Below are 13,201 nucleotides of genomic sequence, written 5' to 3'. Positions count from 1 at the left end.
TACACTGATCTTCCCCGTAATTGGCTGTGCAGGGTGTGTGTGTGTGTGTGTGTGTGTGTGTGTGTGTGTGTGTGTCAGAAGTCAGGACAAGTCTGATCATTGGAGGAAAGCAACACTAAGGCTCGATTCACATCTGTGCATGTTGCTTTTGAGCGTTTTTGCAGTGCTTTTTGTGGTGCTTGTCGCGTTTTTGGACACGCGTTTTTACCGCGATTTTGCAGCGTTTTGCGTTTTTATTTTTTTTAATTTTTTTTACACTGTGGTTGCTTAGCAACCAGATATATACAGTGAAAAAAAAAAATCAAATCGTGACAAAAACGCGGTAAAAAAGCAGTACTTGTTTTTGATGCAGGTCCATTGACTTCTATTACATGCAAAACGCTGCATTTTGCATGAAAAAAAGTCCCCGACCCTTTCCAAAAACGCAGAGGCACAAAAATGCATTGATGTGAACATGTTCCATAGGAACCCATGTTAAAAAATTTCCTTGCATTTCTGAAAAATGCAAAATGCATCAAAAAACGCGCTAGTGTGAATCAAGCCTTAGCAGTAGAACACACCATAGTCCGTTTTGTGGCCAGCACAGCCAGAAAACTAATCACGGTGTGTTCTCCTGCTTAGTGTGGTCAGGTTTTAAGAGTAAAGCAGAAAAACTGTCAGGAACACCAGGGACTTCACACAAAGGAAGCAATACAAATAGAACAGGACACTTTCTCATAAAAATACACGGTACAGCAGTCACATATGAGGAATGTGGAATGTTGGGTTTACATATTCTTTAAATGTATTTTTGAATTCCTAAAATAGTTGTTTTAGTAATGGACTTGTTCACATGGACAGCCAGGGGGCAGTAAAAGCAGACCGTTAAGCCGCTTGGGGGTGTACACATGCCACGACAAAAAGTCAAACCACATTGTCACATTCAGTTAGAGATGCCGCCACTGAATGCCACCCATTTAAGTATATGAGGCAATGCAGCAACCTCCCTGTAATAGCATCCAATGCATGCAGGCGTCTCACCGCCTATAAAATGCTCTCGGAAAAGTAATCCACAATGGAAAGGTTGCTGCAAATCCTAATGAGTCTTAAGTGGGACTTCAAGGCTAAAGCTGGCCATACACGACTCAAATTTTAGCCAATTTCTATGAATCAGCTGAAAATTAAGCTGGGGTGACCCTGCCGACAACTACTGTAAATTCCGGCTGTCATAATACCCAGGCAGCAGGGGTATCCTCCATCTGTGCTGTTTAGTGTTAATAAGTGGAATGTATGAATTTATCTCATTCAGCCCAGAGGGATCGTTACGTGTTTGGCCAGCTTACCTAAACAAAAGAACAGTTGGCCTACAATGACTTACAGAGATACACGATAAAGTAGGGGGTAGGAGTAAAAAATGCCACCCTGCTGCTTTTCCAGAAAATCAGCTTTGCACGTGAAGGTCAAAATGTATCCCAACCATTGTCAGCAGGATGTATAATAGAGTACAGATCATTGTAATGACAGGATGGGAAGATGGATGGTGTTGTTGGAGTAGTACGGGTATTCTGACAGGTGAGTAGTCATTAGAGGGCATATAAATCCACCTTATTATATATGACCTTTCACCAACCCTGGCCAATTGTACAGCGAAAATGGGAAATCCCAGCAAGTAACTATTCTATAAAATGCCCCTTTTTTTTTTGGAACCAAATTCCTCTGCTCCTCTTTCCTCCTTAGTGGTCCCTCTTATTGGTCTGATGTCTAGACCTCTATACAAAATTCACCATTTGACCACACTAAATTCCATGACTCTAAATGATCACACACTTCTTTTTGAAAATCCAGTATCATGTTGATGGTCTTTCTTTGGAAATTCTGTGTTTGCTATTCAAGATATCAAAATGATCAAATTGCAAATGCCGGGCTTGACAAGAAAAGGCAACGTTCAACCTGCTTTGCTTGCCAAACATTAATAGGACATGCTGCGTCCAAAGTAGTTCAGCTCAATGCAAAACAGGTCTAACGTGGCCTCTAAATTGCCATGTGTGCTGCTCAATTAAAGTCAATTGGATTTTTCTGACCAGCATTTGACATCCATTCACAGTATATTTCAAACACAAGAAAACAAGGCTTATCAACATGGGTAGAAGTTATTCATGGTCTGTGTAACTGGGGGCATGGAAAGCTCTGGGGTTAATTTACTAAATGCAAATCCACTCTGCACTGCAAGTGCACTTGGAAGTGCAGTCGCTGTAAATCTGAGGGGAAGCTCTGCTGATTTTATCATCCAATCACATGCAAGCTAAAGTGCTGTTTTTTATTTTCCTTTGCTTTTAGTAAATAACCTCTATTGTGTCCTCTTATATACCAGGGGTCTCCAAACTGTGGCCAGTGAGCCAGGTGTTGCCCTTTGCTTGCCTTTATCTGGACCTTGGGTCACTGATCCAAGGCACTTTTTTTTTCCCATTGACAGCAATTATGGGATGCTATTTATCCTACTAACACCAACAATGGGGTGCTGTTCCTTCCACTGCCACCAACAATAGGGCCCTATTTCTCCCACTAACACCAACAATGGGATGCTGTTCCTTCCACTGCCACCAACAATAGGGCCCTATTTCTCCCACTAACACCAACAATGGGATGCTGTTCCTTCCACTGCCACCAACAATAGGGCCCTATTTCTCCTACTAACACCAACAATGGGGTGCTGTTCCTTCCACTGCCACCAACAATAGGGCCCTATTTCTCCCACTAACACCAACAATGGGATGCTGTTACTTCCACTGCCACCAACAATAGGGCCCTATTTCTCCTACTAACACCAACAATAGGGTGCTGTTCCTTCCACTGCCACCAACAATAGGGCCCTATTTCTCCTACTAACACCAACAATGGGATGCTGTTCCTTCCACTGCCACCAACAATAGGGCCCTATTTCTCCTACTAACACCAACAATGGGGTGCTGTTCCTTCCACTGCCACCAACAATAGGGCCCTATTTCTCCCACTAACACCAACAATGGGATGCTGTTCCTTCCACTGCCACCAACAATAGGGCCCTATTTCTCCTACTAACACCAACAATGAGGTGCTGTTCCTTCCACTGCCACCAACAATAGTGCCCTATTTCTCCCACTAACACCAACAATGGGATGCTGTTCCTTCCACTGCCACCAACAATAGGGCCCTATTTGTCCTACTAACACCAACAATGGGGTGCTGTTTCTTTCACTCCACCAACAATAGGGCCCTATTTCTCCCACTAACGCCAACAATGGGGCACCATTTTTTCCATTGACACCAATAATGGGACACCATTTCTCCCACTAACATGTATGGGGCACTATTCCTCCTTCTACTGACCACAGGCACTAGGTAATTGTTTATTTCTTCCCGCTGACCACCGAGTTAGAGGCATTGTTCATGGCTATGAAGCCTTCAGGTTTTGAATATGTACAAAAATTGCCATTGCATCAAATTTCCTTGAAGGCCTCCAAGTAAATGATCATCATCAGAGGGTTTTCTGGCAAATAGTCAACTTTTGGTACCTATTGTTAGTGGGACTTTTACATCCATAAGCCTGCTTGTTCACGGGTTGAATTGTCCACTTTGCGCTCTTTCTCCCTCCTTTTTGGGGAGGTGTACGATTTCCCAAAGTCATTACCCACTTAGCCCCCTGTTCCCTGTCCTTACAGTTCAGAATTCACGGTAACCCTACTGTTTTGACTGGCACTTTTCCAGTTCTATTACCCAGTTGAATCCTAGCTACTCCTTCTTTCAGCCCCCCCCCCCCCCCCCCTTTCCATCTCCTCAGACTTGCATAGAAAATTGAGCAATACAGCCAGGGAGCCTCTATACTTTGGTCAGAGGAGATCTAGAAGTTTAGGAGTTTTTTTTTTTGTCATTATCGGACTCGCATTTCCATGTACTTGGTGGCTTTTTTTGTAGCTATTTACTATGTATGTAGTTTCACCTTTTTGAAAAATGCCAAGATATGCAAACTTCTGAGTGCTATTCTATCCTGTCTTTCTTGGACTGTAAGTTTGTTGGAGAAATAAATAATTAAAAAAAAAGTTTAAAATGGTTGGCACATTTACTTTAAACCCAAACTGCCTATGCCCAATATACTGGGTAAAACAACAGGTTCTCGTTAACTTCTCCCCCAGCAGCACTTACCTTTTCTTTCGCTCCCCTATTGCTCCTCTTGGCCACCAGGAGGAAAGCTAATACCCAGTACTGCTAAGTATGGAGGAGCTTGTGACAGCATGGATGCCTGTTGATTGGTCCAGCCTTGTCATATGGGGAAGGTGAGAGTCCTCAGCCCTATTTAAACTGCAAATACAGCAACTCAAGAGGTTACACAGGCACTCCTTTCCATACTTGTGGCTGAACAGAGCAGTGGAGGGCAGGGAGGCAATGTAAGGGTGAATAGGTGCTGCTGGGGTGGCTGGCATTTAAGTGGGCATGTTGCTTTTCCCATGTTTCCTTTAAGGAAACTTACATTTTCTTCTCCCCAGCAGCACTTACTCCCCCCCCCCCCCCCCCCAGCAGCACTTGCTTCCCCCCCAGAAGCATTTACCTTTCCTTTACTCCCCCATTGCTCCTTTCAGCCACCAGGAGAAAAGATAATACCCAGCACTACCAAGTATGGACGGGCCATGTGACAGCACTGATGCCTGTTGATTAGTTTAGCATTGTAACATGGGGTAGATGAAAGTCCTCAGTCCTGTGTAAACTTCAACTACAGGAACTCAAGATATTACTGTACACTCTTTCCATTATTTTGGCAACAGGGAGTAAAGTGAGGGTGAGCATGTGATGCTAGGGAGGTTTGCGTTTTAGTGAACCTGCTGCTTTGACCTCTATGGATAAAGCACTTTCCTTTTAAGGCATATCTTGATTTATTTGTCCTCTAAGAAGTTACTTCATTTTGTTTTTCAGAGTCTTCAGATGTTCCTTTAAGAAGATGGCAAAGTGAAATTCAGAAGTCTGATTCCATTGAAGTTCTAGTGGAAGTTCCTGCACCATCCAATCATGTGTTTTCAGCGGCTCCTGCTGCAGAAGTTAAGAAAGGCCCATCATATGCTGAGGCTAATGGAAGCAACATCATAATCATAGAGCATGCCTCTATACTCCAGAGGCCTACTCCTAGCAATGGCTATAATGCCGCCCCTGCAGATCTACGAAGAACCTCCCCTGCAGAGTCTCGACGCTCCACCCCTGCAGATCTTCGTTTTACTCGTCCAAGCTCAGGAAACTCTCCTGTCCCTAACTCTGAGTCCCCTGTTGTTGCTCCTGGCAGCCCCTTTCAGTTGCTCCGTTCACCCAGCCCACGCTCTTTACTGGAGAAAGAAATAGAAGAAGTTCGGGAGCGAGAGAAGGAATTACGGAGACAGAGAACAAGTATCTATGGGAAAGATAACGGCACAGAGGAGAATCTGCAGATAACATCTGATGACAGAAGTGACATCCAAAGTGGAGTGTACCAGCCAGGTGAGAGCATGACATTTATCATTTTGACGTAAATAAAAAATGGTGCCAAAGCCAAAAATTTTAATTTTTTTTGGATACAATAGGAAAGGGTAAGAGCCTTTGTTCTGGTTTCCTTTTTTTTTTTTTTTTTTTTCAGGTCTTTGTCCTTACTTGGGAGATTTCCCCTCACGTCCTAGGAAATCTCATTTATCGGAATGCAGATAAAAACAGACACCTTATTTGTAATTCAGGAAAGGGTTAGCACTTCTGACAATGTTATTGCTTTTCGTGTTTTTCTTTTTCCTTTATTGGTAACTCCAGGACAGGCCTGAGGGCCCCATGCCACTAAGGGGCCCCATTAGGGTTGCCAGCCTCAATAAAACCAGGGGCAGTATGTAAAAATATGTGTTTTTTTAAAAAAAATCCCATATAGCTGCCCCGCCTCTCCAGTACCTTTTCAGTGTGAGTGTGTGTGTGTGTGTGTGTACTCTGTGGCCCCATAATCTCCTATTGCCTGGGGGGCCCCATAATCTTCTCCTATTTCCCAGGGGCCCGATAATTTTCTCCTATTGACCGGGGGCCCCATAATCTTCTCCTATTTCTCGGGGGCCCCATAATCTTCTCCTATTGCCCGGGGGCCCCATAATCTTCTCCTATTGACCGGGGGGCCCCATAATCTTCTCCTATTGACCGGGGGGCCCCATAATCTTCTCCTATTGACCGGGGGGCCTGAGGGCCCCATGCCACTAAGGGGCCCAATTAGGGTTGCCAGCCTCAATAAAACCAGGGGCAGTATGTAAAAATATGTGTTTTTTAAAAAAAAATCCCATATAGCTGCCCCGCCTCTCCAGTACCTTTTTCAGTGTGTGTGTGTGTGTGTACTCTGTGGCCCCATAATCTCCTATTGCCTGGGGGCCCCATAATCTTCTCCTATTTCCCAGGGGCCTGATAATTTTCTCCTATTGACCGGGGGCCCCATAATCTTCTCCTATTTCTCGGGGGCCCCATAATCTTCTCCTATTGCCCGGGGGCCCCATAATCTTCTCCTATTGACCGGGGGGCCCCATAATCTTCTCCTATTGACCGGGGGGCCCCATAATCTTCTCCTATTGACCGGGGGGCCCCATAATCTTCTCCTATTGACCGGGGGCCCCATAATCTTCTCCTATTGACCGGGGGGCCCCATAATCTCCTATTGCCCGGGGGCCCCATGAGTTGTCAGTCCGCCCCTGGAAGTGAGGGAACATTTCTCCATTAGGGAAAAAGACAACAATAAAAGTCTGGCAAAGTTTTAACTTTTCTCGGCTTTGTGCAAAGCTAAAAAAAAAATATTTTGCCCGGAGTTAGACATTTTGAATGCAAAAAGTAGAGATATGAAAAAAGCAGTAATAAAAAACATAAGTCAGGTCCCTTTAATTGCATACTGGCAGAACTCAAATCCTGGCAGAACTTCCATGCTACTGCAGAACCCCAACCTTGTCTTTGGTTGAGGAGATGTTCTGGAATAGAAGCTGAGGACCAGAGGGACCTTTCAGGTTTTTACTGCGGTCTGTGTCCCCACTGAGGAGATTGACACTCTCTATTTCTCTCCTTCCAATGAGGACACTCGTTCGGGTGACAACTGTCTATCAGAGAATTTCCTTTACTTTTAAAAGTAAGAAAGAAAGGGAAATCTCCATAACGGGAAAAGACATAGAGGAGATTTCTCTTCTTCCTGTTCTGTTTGACCTCCTTCAGCTGGAAAGGAAGTGAAGGAAGATATCCCTATGAGAACACAGACGGTGATTAAATCCTGGTAGAAACTGTGAACATTTCCTATCCCAAATTTATTTTTATGGCTGCCTCTGACCTAACTGGGGGGGGAGGAAGTTCACTTCACCTCCTGTTCTGTCTGAACCAGACAGGAAGTGGGCAATTTTTTTTTGCCACTTCTCGTTCTGTCTGACATGCGTTAATCAGGAAGTAAGGGGGATTTTCCCCAGTGGAGATACATATAGGAATAATCTGATAGATTTTATCAATGCTATCCAAATGTAAAAGAAAAATTTTGAGTCTAGCTTCAAGGGGGCAATCACCCTCGTCTATTCCTGTGCATTGCATTACCGCATGTGCTTTAGCGGGTGAAGTCGTGCCATAATACGCATTGCCAACAAACGCCAAAAGGACTAAAAAAATGAACACCCAGTATTTATTTATTTATTTATTTATTTTTTCATGCAGTGCACCACAATGCATGGTAGTGCGTTGCCTTGTGTTTTGGCGTGTGTGTCAGAGCTGTGTTACCTGCAGGGTCGGCAAACTTTTCCATACGAGGGCCGCATTGTATATTTTACAAATATTCGTAAGCCGAAGAAAAAAACTGTTAAAATGAAGAATTTAAATGAATATGTTTTACGGTGCCTTGAAAAAAGTATTTATACCCTTTTGAAATTTTCCACATTTTGTCATGTTACAACAAAAAACATAAATGTATTTTATTGGGATTTTATGTGATAGACCAACACAAAGTGGCACATAATTGTGAAGTTGAAGGAAAATGATAAATGGTTTTCAACATTCTTTACAAATAAATATGTGAAAAGTGTGGGGTACATTTGTATTCAGCCAATACTTTGTAGAACCACCTTTAGCAGTAAATACAACCTCAAGTCTTTTTTGAATATGTTTCTACCAGCTTTGCACATCTAGAGAATGAACATTTTGCCGATTCTTCTTTGCAAAATAGCCGAAGCTCTGTCAGATTGGATGGAGAGCGTCTGTGAACAGCAATTTTCAAGTCTTGCCACAGATTCTCAATTGGATTTAGGTCTGGACTTGGGCCATTCTAACACATAAATATGCTTTGCTCTAAAGTAAACCATTCCATTGTAGCTCTGACTGTATGTTTAGGGTCGGTGTCCTGCTGGAAAATGAACTTCTGCCCCAAGTCTTTTGCAGACTCTAACAGGTTTTCTTCTAAGATTGCCCTGTATTTGGCTCCATCCACCTTCCCATCAACTCTGACCAGCTTCCCTGTCCTTGCTGAAGAAAAGTATCCCCACAATATGATGCTGCCACCACTGTGTTTCACAGTGAGGATGGTGTGTTCAGGGTGATGTGCAGTGTTACCCTGTTTGTGACTGTCAGTAATGGCTGCAATACAAGCCCTACCCCACAAATAAGCTGTAGTTAAAGTCCTTGTAGGTATTATTTTCAGGGTAGGTCTTATTTTCGGGGAAATAGCGTAGGGCTTATTTGGGGGATAGGGCTTATGTTGCAGCCATCACCGAAAATCACCCAAGTCTTATTTTCAGGGAAACAGGGTAGTTTCCTGCCACACATAGTGTTTTGCTATTAGGCCAAAAAGTTAAATTTTGGTCCTATCTGACCAGAGCACCTTCTTCCACATGTTTGCTGTGTCCCCCACATGGCTTCTGACAAACTGCAAACTGGACTTCTTATGGCTTTCTTTCTTGCTGCTCTTCCATAAAGGCCAGATTTGTGGAGTGCACGACTAAGGGTCCTTTCACACGGGGTGGATCAGTTCTGATCCGCCCCGTGGATATCCGTTTGCTCAGCGGGGATCACTCCGTCGATCCCCGCTGAGCAGGGAAATGACAGGTCCGTCTCTGCACACTGCGCAGGGACAGACCTGTCACAGCGCCGCTCTCCCCTATGGGAGATCGGATGACGACGGACCGCAGTGCCCGTCGTCACCCGATCCGATCCGCAGACGGATGGAATAATAGGTTTTTCCTCCGTTACACTTTTTCGGATCGGAGCGGGTCGGATGTCAATGGACATGTCACCGCTGACATCCGACGCTCCATAGAGCTCTATGGAGCATCCGTTCAGGTCCGCCTGAAAAACTGACAGGCGGGCCTGAACGGAACGTCAGTGTGAAAGGGGCCTTATAGTTGTTCTGTGGACAGATTCTCCCACCTGAGCTGTTAATCTCTGCAGCTCTTCCAGAGTTACCATGGGCCTCTTGGCTGCTTCTCTGATTAATGCTCTCCTTGCCCGGCCTGTCAGTTTAGGTGGATGGTAGGTTTGCCGTTGTGCCATACTGTTTCCATTTTCGGATGATGGATTTACATTTTCGGATGAGGGCTTGACAGAACAGCTCAGTGTTGCCAACCGCCAGTAAATTTACTGACGGTTTGTAAAAATCAATGATTTTTTTTTACAACTGCCAGTAAATATCAGGGGCTGACAATTTTAATGCAGCGTTGACTTTTCACGTGTAAATCAAGCAAATGTCTTTGTTATAGGTATTGTCAGTGTTTCCATATCATGTTTATACTGTTCAAATCTTCACTGTGTTAGTTTTCAATAGTTCTGTAATTTCTCAGGTTGTCAGTAAAAAATGTGCTCTGCAAGTAAATTCTCCATGTTTTGTCAGTAAAAAAATGCTGCGGGAGGTTGGCAACCCTGGAACAGCTGGTTTGGATTAAATTACACACAGGTGGACTCTATTTACTAATTAGGTGACTTCTGAAGGCAATTGGCTCCACTAGATTTTAATTAGGGGTATCGGAGTAAAGGGGGCTGAATACAAATGTACACCACACTTTTCACATATTTATTTGTAAAAAATGTTAAAACCATTTATCATTTTCCTTTTACTTCCCAATTATGTACCGCTTTGTGTTGGTCTATCACATAAAATACAAATACAACCAGAAACCGAATTGTATTTTAACACGACAAAATGTGGAAAATGTCAAGTATGAGTATGAATACTTTTTCAAGGCGCTGTACTTAGAATGTTTTTTTTTTTTGATCAGCATGATATGATTTAGAACAATAGAGAGGCTTTGTTTTACTGAAGTTCTATCGGAGCCATCTTTAATCAGACTCCCCATCAAGTCCTCCTCACATCAGAATTTTCTGCTTACATCATATTCCCTGTTATGAGAGTCCTCATCAGGGTCCCCCCCCCCCCCCCTCCATATCAGGGTCTCCATCCGACTAGATCCTTTCTTAAGCTGGCCAGGGTCACTGATAAGGTGGAACCACCAGTCCCCCTGTACAGAACCTTGGTCCCATCAGTTTAACAGGGGGGCTCAGGCAGCTGAGAAGCACAAGAAAGGAGAAGGCTGCAGAGGCGGCCTTTACTGGAACTGATCCTCTGTAATTCCTTTCTGCAGCAGCTGAAAGACGGCTTCTTCTCCTCTACCTCCTGCCGCTTTTAGCTGCTGCAGGGGGAACTACAAGGGATCAGTTCCAGTAGCTGCCCCTCCTGTTTAAGTTCCCCTTCATTCTGCTGCCAAGGCCTTCCTGTGTGCACCCCTAGTCCCTGGCTGCTGCGGGGGATCGTTTCAGGATGGAGAGACATTCCGATGAATGGCATGTTGGAAAGTTTTAATTTGATCATCAGCTGCAGCCAGGGCTGGCCCAAGACATTGTGCTGAATGGGTCCAAGAATGAAATGCTGCCCCCCCCCCCCCCCAACAAAAAAAAAATCACCAAAATGCCCCCACATACATTATTTTATATCATGATAATTAAAACGAAAATTAAATGTATCAGGAAGTCAGATTTGCATGCAACAGCACCTTGTTTTTATGCAAACTTTTATGACATACCATTATGTTCAATTCCAAGGGCGGGCTAGGGCAGTATAGGGGCGGGCTACAGTAGTATATAGACAGGCTAAGGTAGTATATAGACAGGCTAAGGTAGTAGATAGACAGGCTAAGGTAGTAGATAGACAGACAGGCTAAGGTAGTAGATAGACAGACAGGCTAAGGTAGTAGATAGACAGACAGGCTAAGGTAGTAGATGGACAGACAGGCTAGACAGACAGGCCAGGGTAGTAGATAGACAGACAGGCCAGGGTAGTAGATAGACAGACAGGCTAGGGTAGTAGATAGACAGACAGGCTAGGGTAGTAGATAGACAGATGAGGACAGTATAGGGCCAGGCTAGGGTAGTATAGGGGCAGGCGGAGTGGCCCGAGGGGCAGTTGTTGTCATGACTGCTGGAAAAGAAATCTTGGTCGTCAATTTGCTGGGTAAATAGAAGAGAAGAGGCAGCCGTGGTTCAGTTTACTGCCCCTCTCAAAGTGCTGCCTGGGTCCAGTGGACCAACTAGTACCCATGGTAGGGCTGGCCCTGGCTGCAGCACTGGTCAGTGTATTATGAAAGAGGGGGAGTCTCCGCTGTCCGCATGCAATAGCACAGTGGGGAGGATCCCTCCTATTCACCTCAATTGTGTGGATTGGGGAATCCATTTGTTTTTTTAATCAGCCTCCTGGCTTATTGAACAAAAACAATCAATCTTTGGCCAGCTTTAAATAAGAGGGCCAGATAAAATCTTGCAGCGGAATGGATCTGGCCCATGGACCATAGTTTGGGAGAGTTGGCAAGCATGGGGCAGCTGCTTTGGGCCTTACAACAATGACAGGGCCCAGGGCAGCTGCCCCATGCTTGCCAACTCTCCCAGTTTAATTTCTCTTGCCCTTTTGAAGTTTTAGTCCTGTGCTGTGTCCCGATTTCCGTGTGAAGTGCTGCTACTAATGCTGCCCAGCTCTGCCCTATTGTTGTGTACAGATGACTCACCTGCAGACCCTGTGTTTACGTGTAAATAACTGGCAATCATATGTAAACGGCGGCATTACTAAGTAAATAGCTGTGTCCGGCAGCATTGATATGTAAATAAAGGTGGCATTCATATGTAGATCATGCTCCCCTGCAGTAAGGAGATGATGTGCTGTAACCTCCAGCAACCATTCAGTGAGCAGTATTACTGTACAGTAATCTCTAGCAACCAATTAACAAGCAGAAATCATTTGCTGTAACCTCTAGTAACTAATCAGTGAGCTGTAATGTGTGCTGCAACCTCTAGCAACCAGTCATTAAGCAGTAATGATATGCTGTAACCTCTGGCAACTAATTGCAATTGCTGCCTGATCTGATACAGTAAACTGATTTTAAGTCTAGCTGCTATTTATTGTATGTCTCAGAGCAGGTGGAGAGTGAAATTGCATGGGGGGGGGCAAGAAATTTTTTGCCCAGGGTCCAATCAATATTAAAGATGGCCCTGTGCATGACATTTGCAAAGACTGTCCAGAGTCTATTGTGTTCAGTCAGACAGACCTTATCAGTAAGATTAGGAGATCAGCAGTAGGAAGGGGAGCCTGCTGATGTGAAGGCAAGCATAGACAGCTTGAATTTCAGCCATTCAGTCCGCAGGAGAGTGAAAAAAAAAGACATTTATTGCCCTAATGAAGAATATTATAAAGGGACCACAATGTTCATCATAAGAATTGGGGAAATGTACAGCTGAAGATACAGATACTGCTTAGTGGAGGCAGTGGAGCCTTATCTACTGTTGTGTGATTGCTATGACTCATGGCTTGTTGCATGTTATTTCATGGTATCTTTTGTAATAATGAATGGCGATATAATAATATTTATCCAGCAAGGGATCAAAGGAAGCCTGTGCTACTGTTCACAGGAATGTTAGTGAACCTTCCCTACTGTGCAATGTGTAAGGCGGTATACTAATCCATAATTGCCAATTGGATATTGGTGTGCTAACTTCTGTGAGCTGCCAGAAAGATGGTTTCTTATTGTCTGTCATCATGAAAAGATTATATTTCTCGCTTTAAAAAAAACGGAGAAATCTCATCGATTCACCGACCATCTGCTTGGTGCTGGAACCCATCTTGATCCTTGTCCAAGGCTGACAATTTCATTCTTTCGAATCCTTAACCCTTCTTCATAGAAGGTCATGTGGGTATATATATAGGGTATGTGTGGGT

General features: G+C 44.2%; 1 protein-coding gene across 3 annotated transcripts in view; it reads left to right on the top strand.

The window, feature by feature from the left end:
* Positions 1 to 13,201, top strand: part of MISP3 (MISP family member 3) — a 68,599-nt gene that overhangs the window by 49,244 nt on the left and 6,154 nt on the right. For all 3 annotated transcript variants that reach the window (XM_077470437.1, XM_077470436.1, XM_077470435.1), the window contains one exon: positions 4,924 to 5,475. In XM_077470437.1, the coding sequence (XP_077326563.1) occupies positions 4,924 to 5,475 (552 nt within the window). The remainder of the gene's footprint in view (positions 1 to 4,923; positions 5,476 to 13,201) is intronic.

Source organism: Lithobates pipiens, unplaced genomic scaffold (genome assembly GCF_037356315.1).
Source record: "Lithobates pipiens isolate NorthernLeopardFrog02 unplaced genomic scaffold, aLitPip1_a1.2 Scaffold_8, whole genome shotgun sequence".
Classification (NCBI taxonomy): Eukaryota; Metazoa; Chordata; class Amphibia; order Anura; family Ranidae; genus Lithobates; species Lithobates pipiens.
The sequence above is the reverse complement of the archived record's forward strand: the minus strand, read 5'-3'. Positions and strand labels throughout refer to the sequence as shown.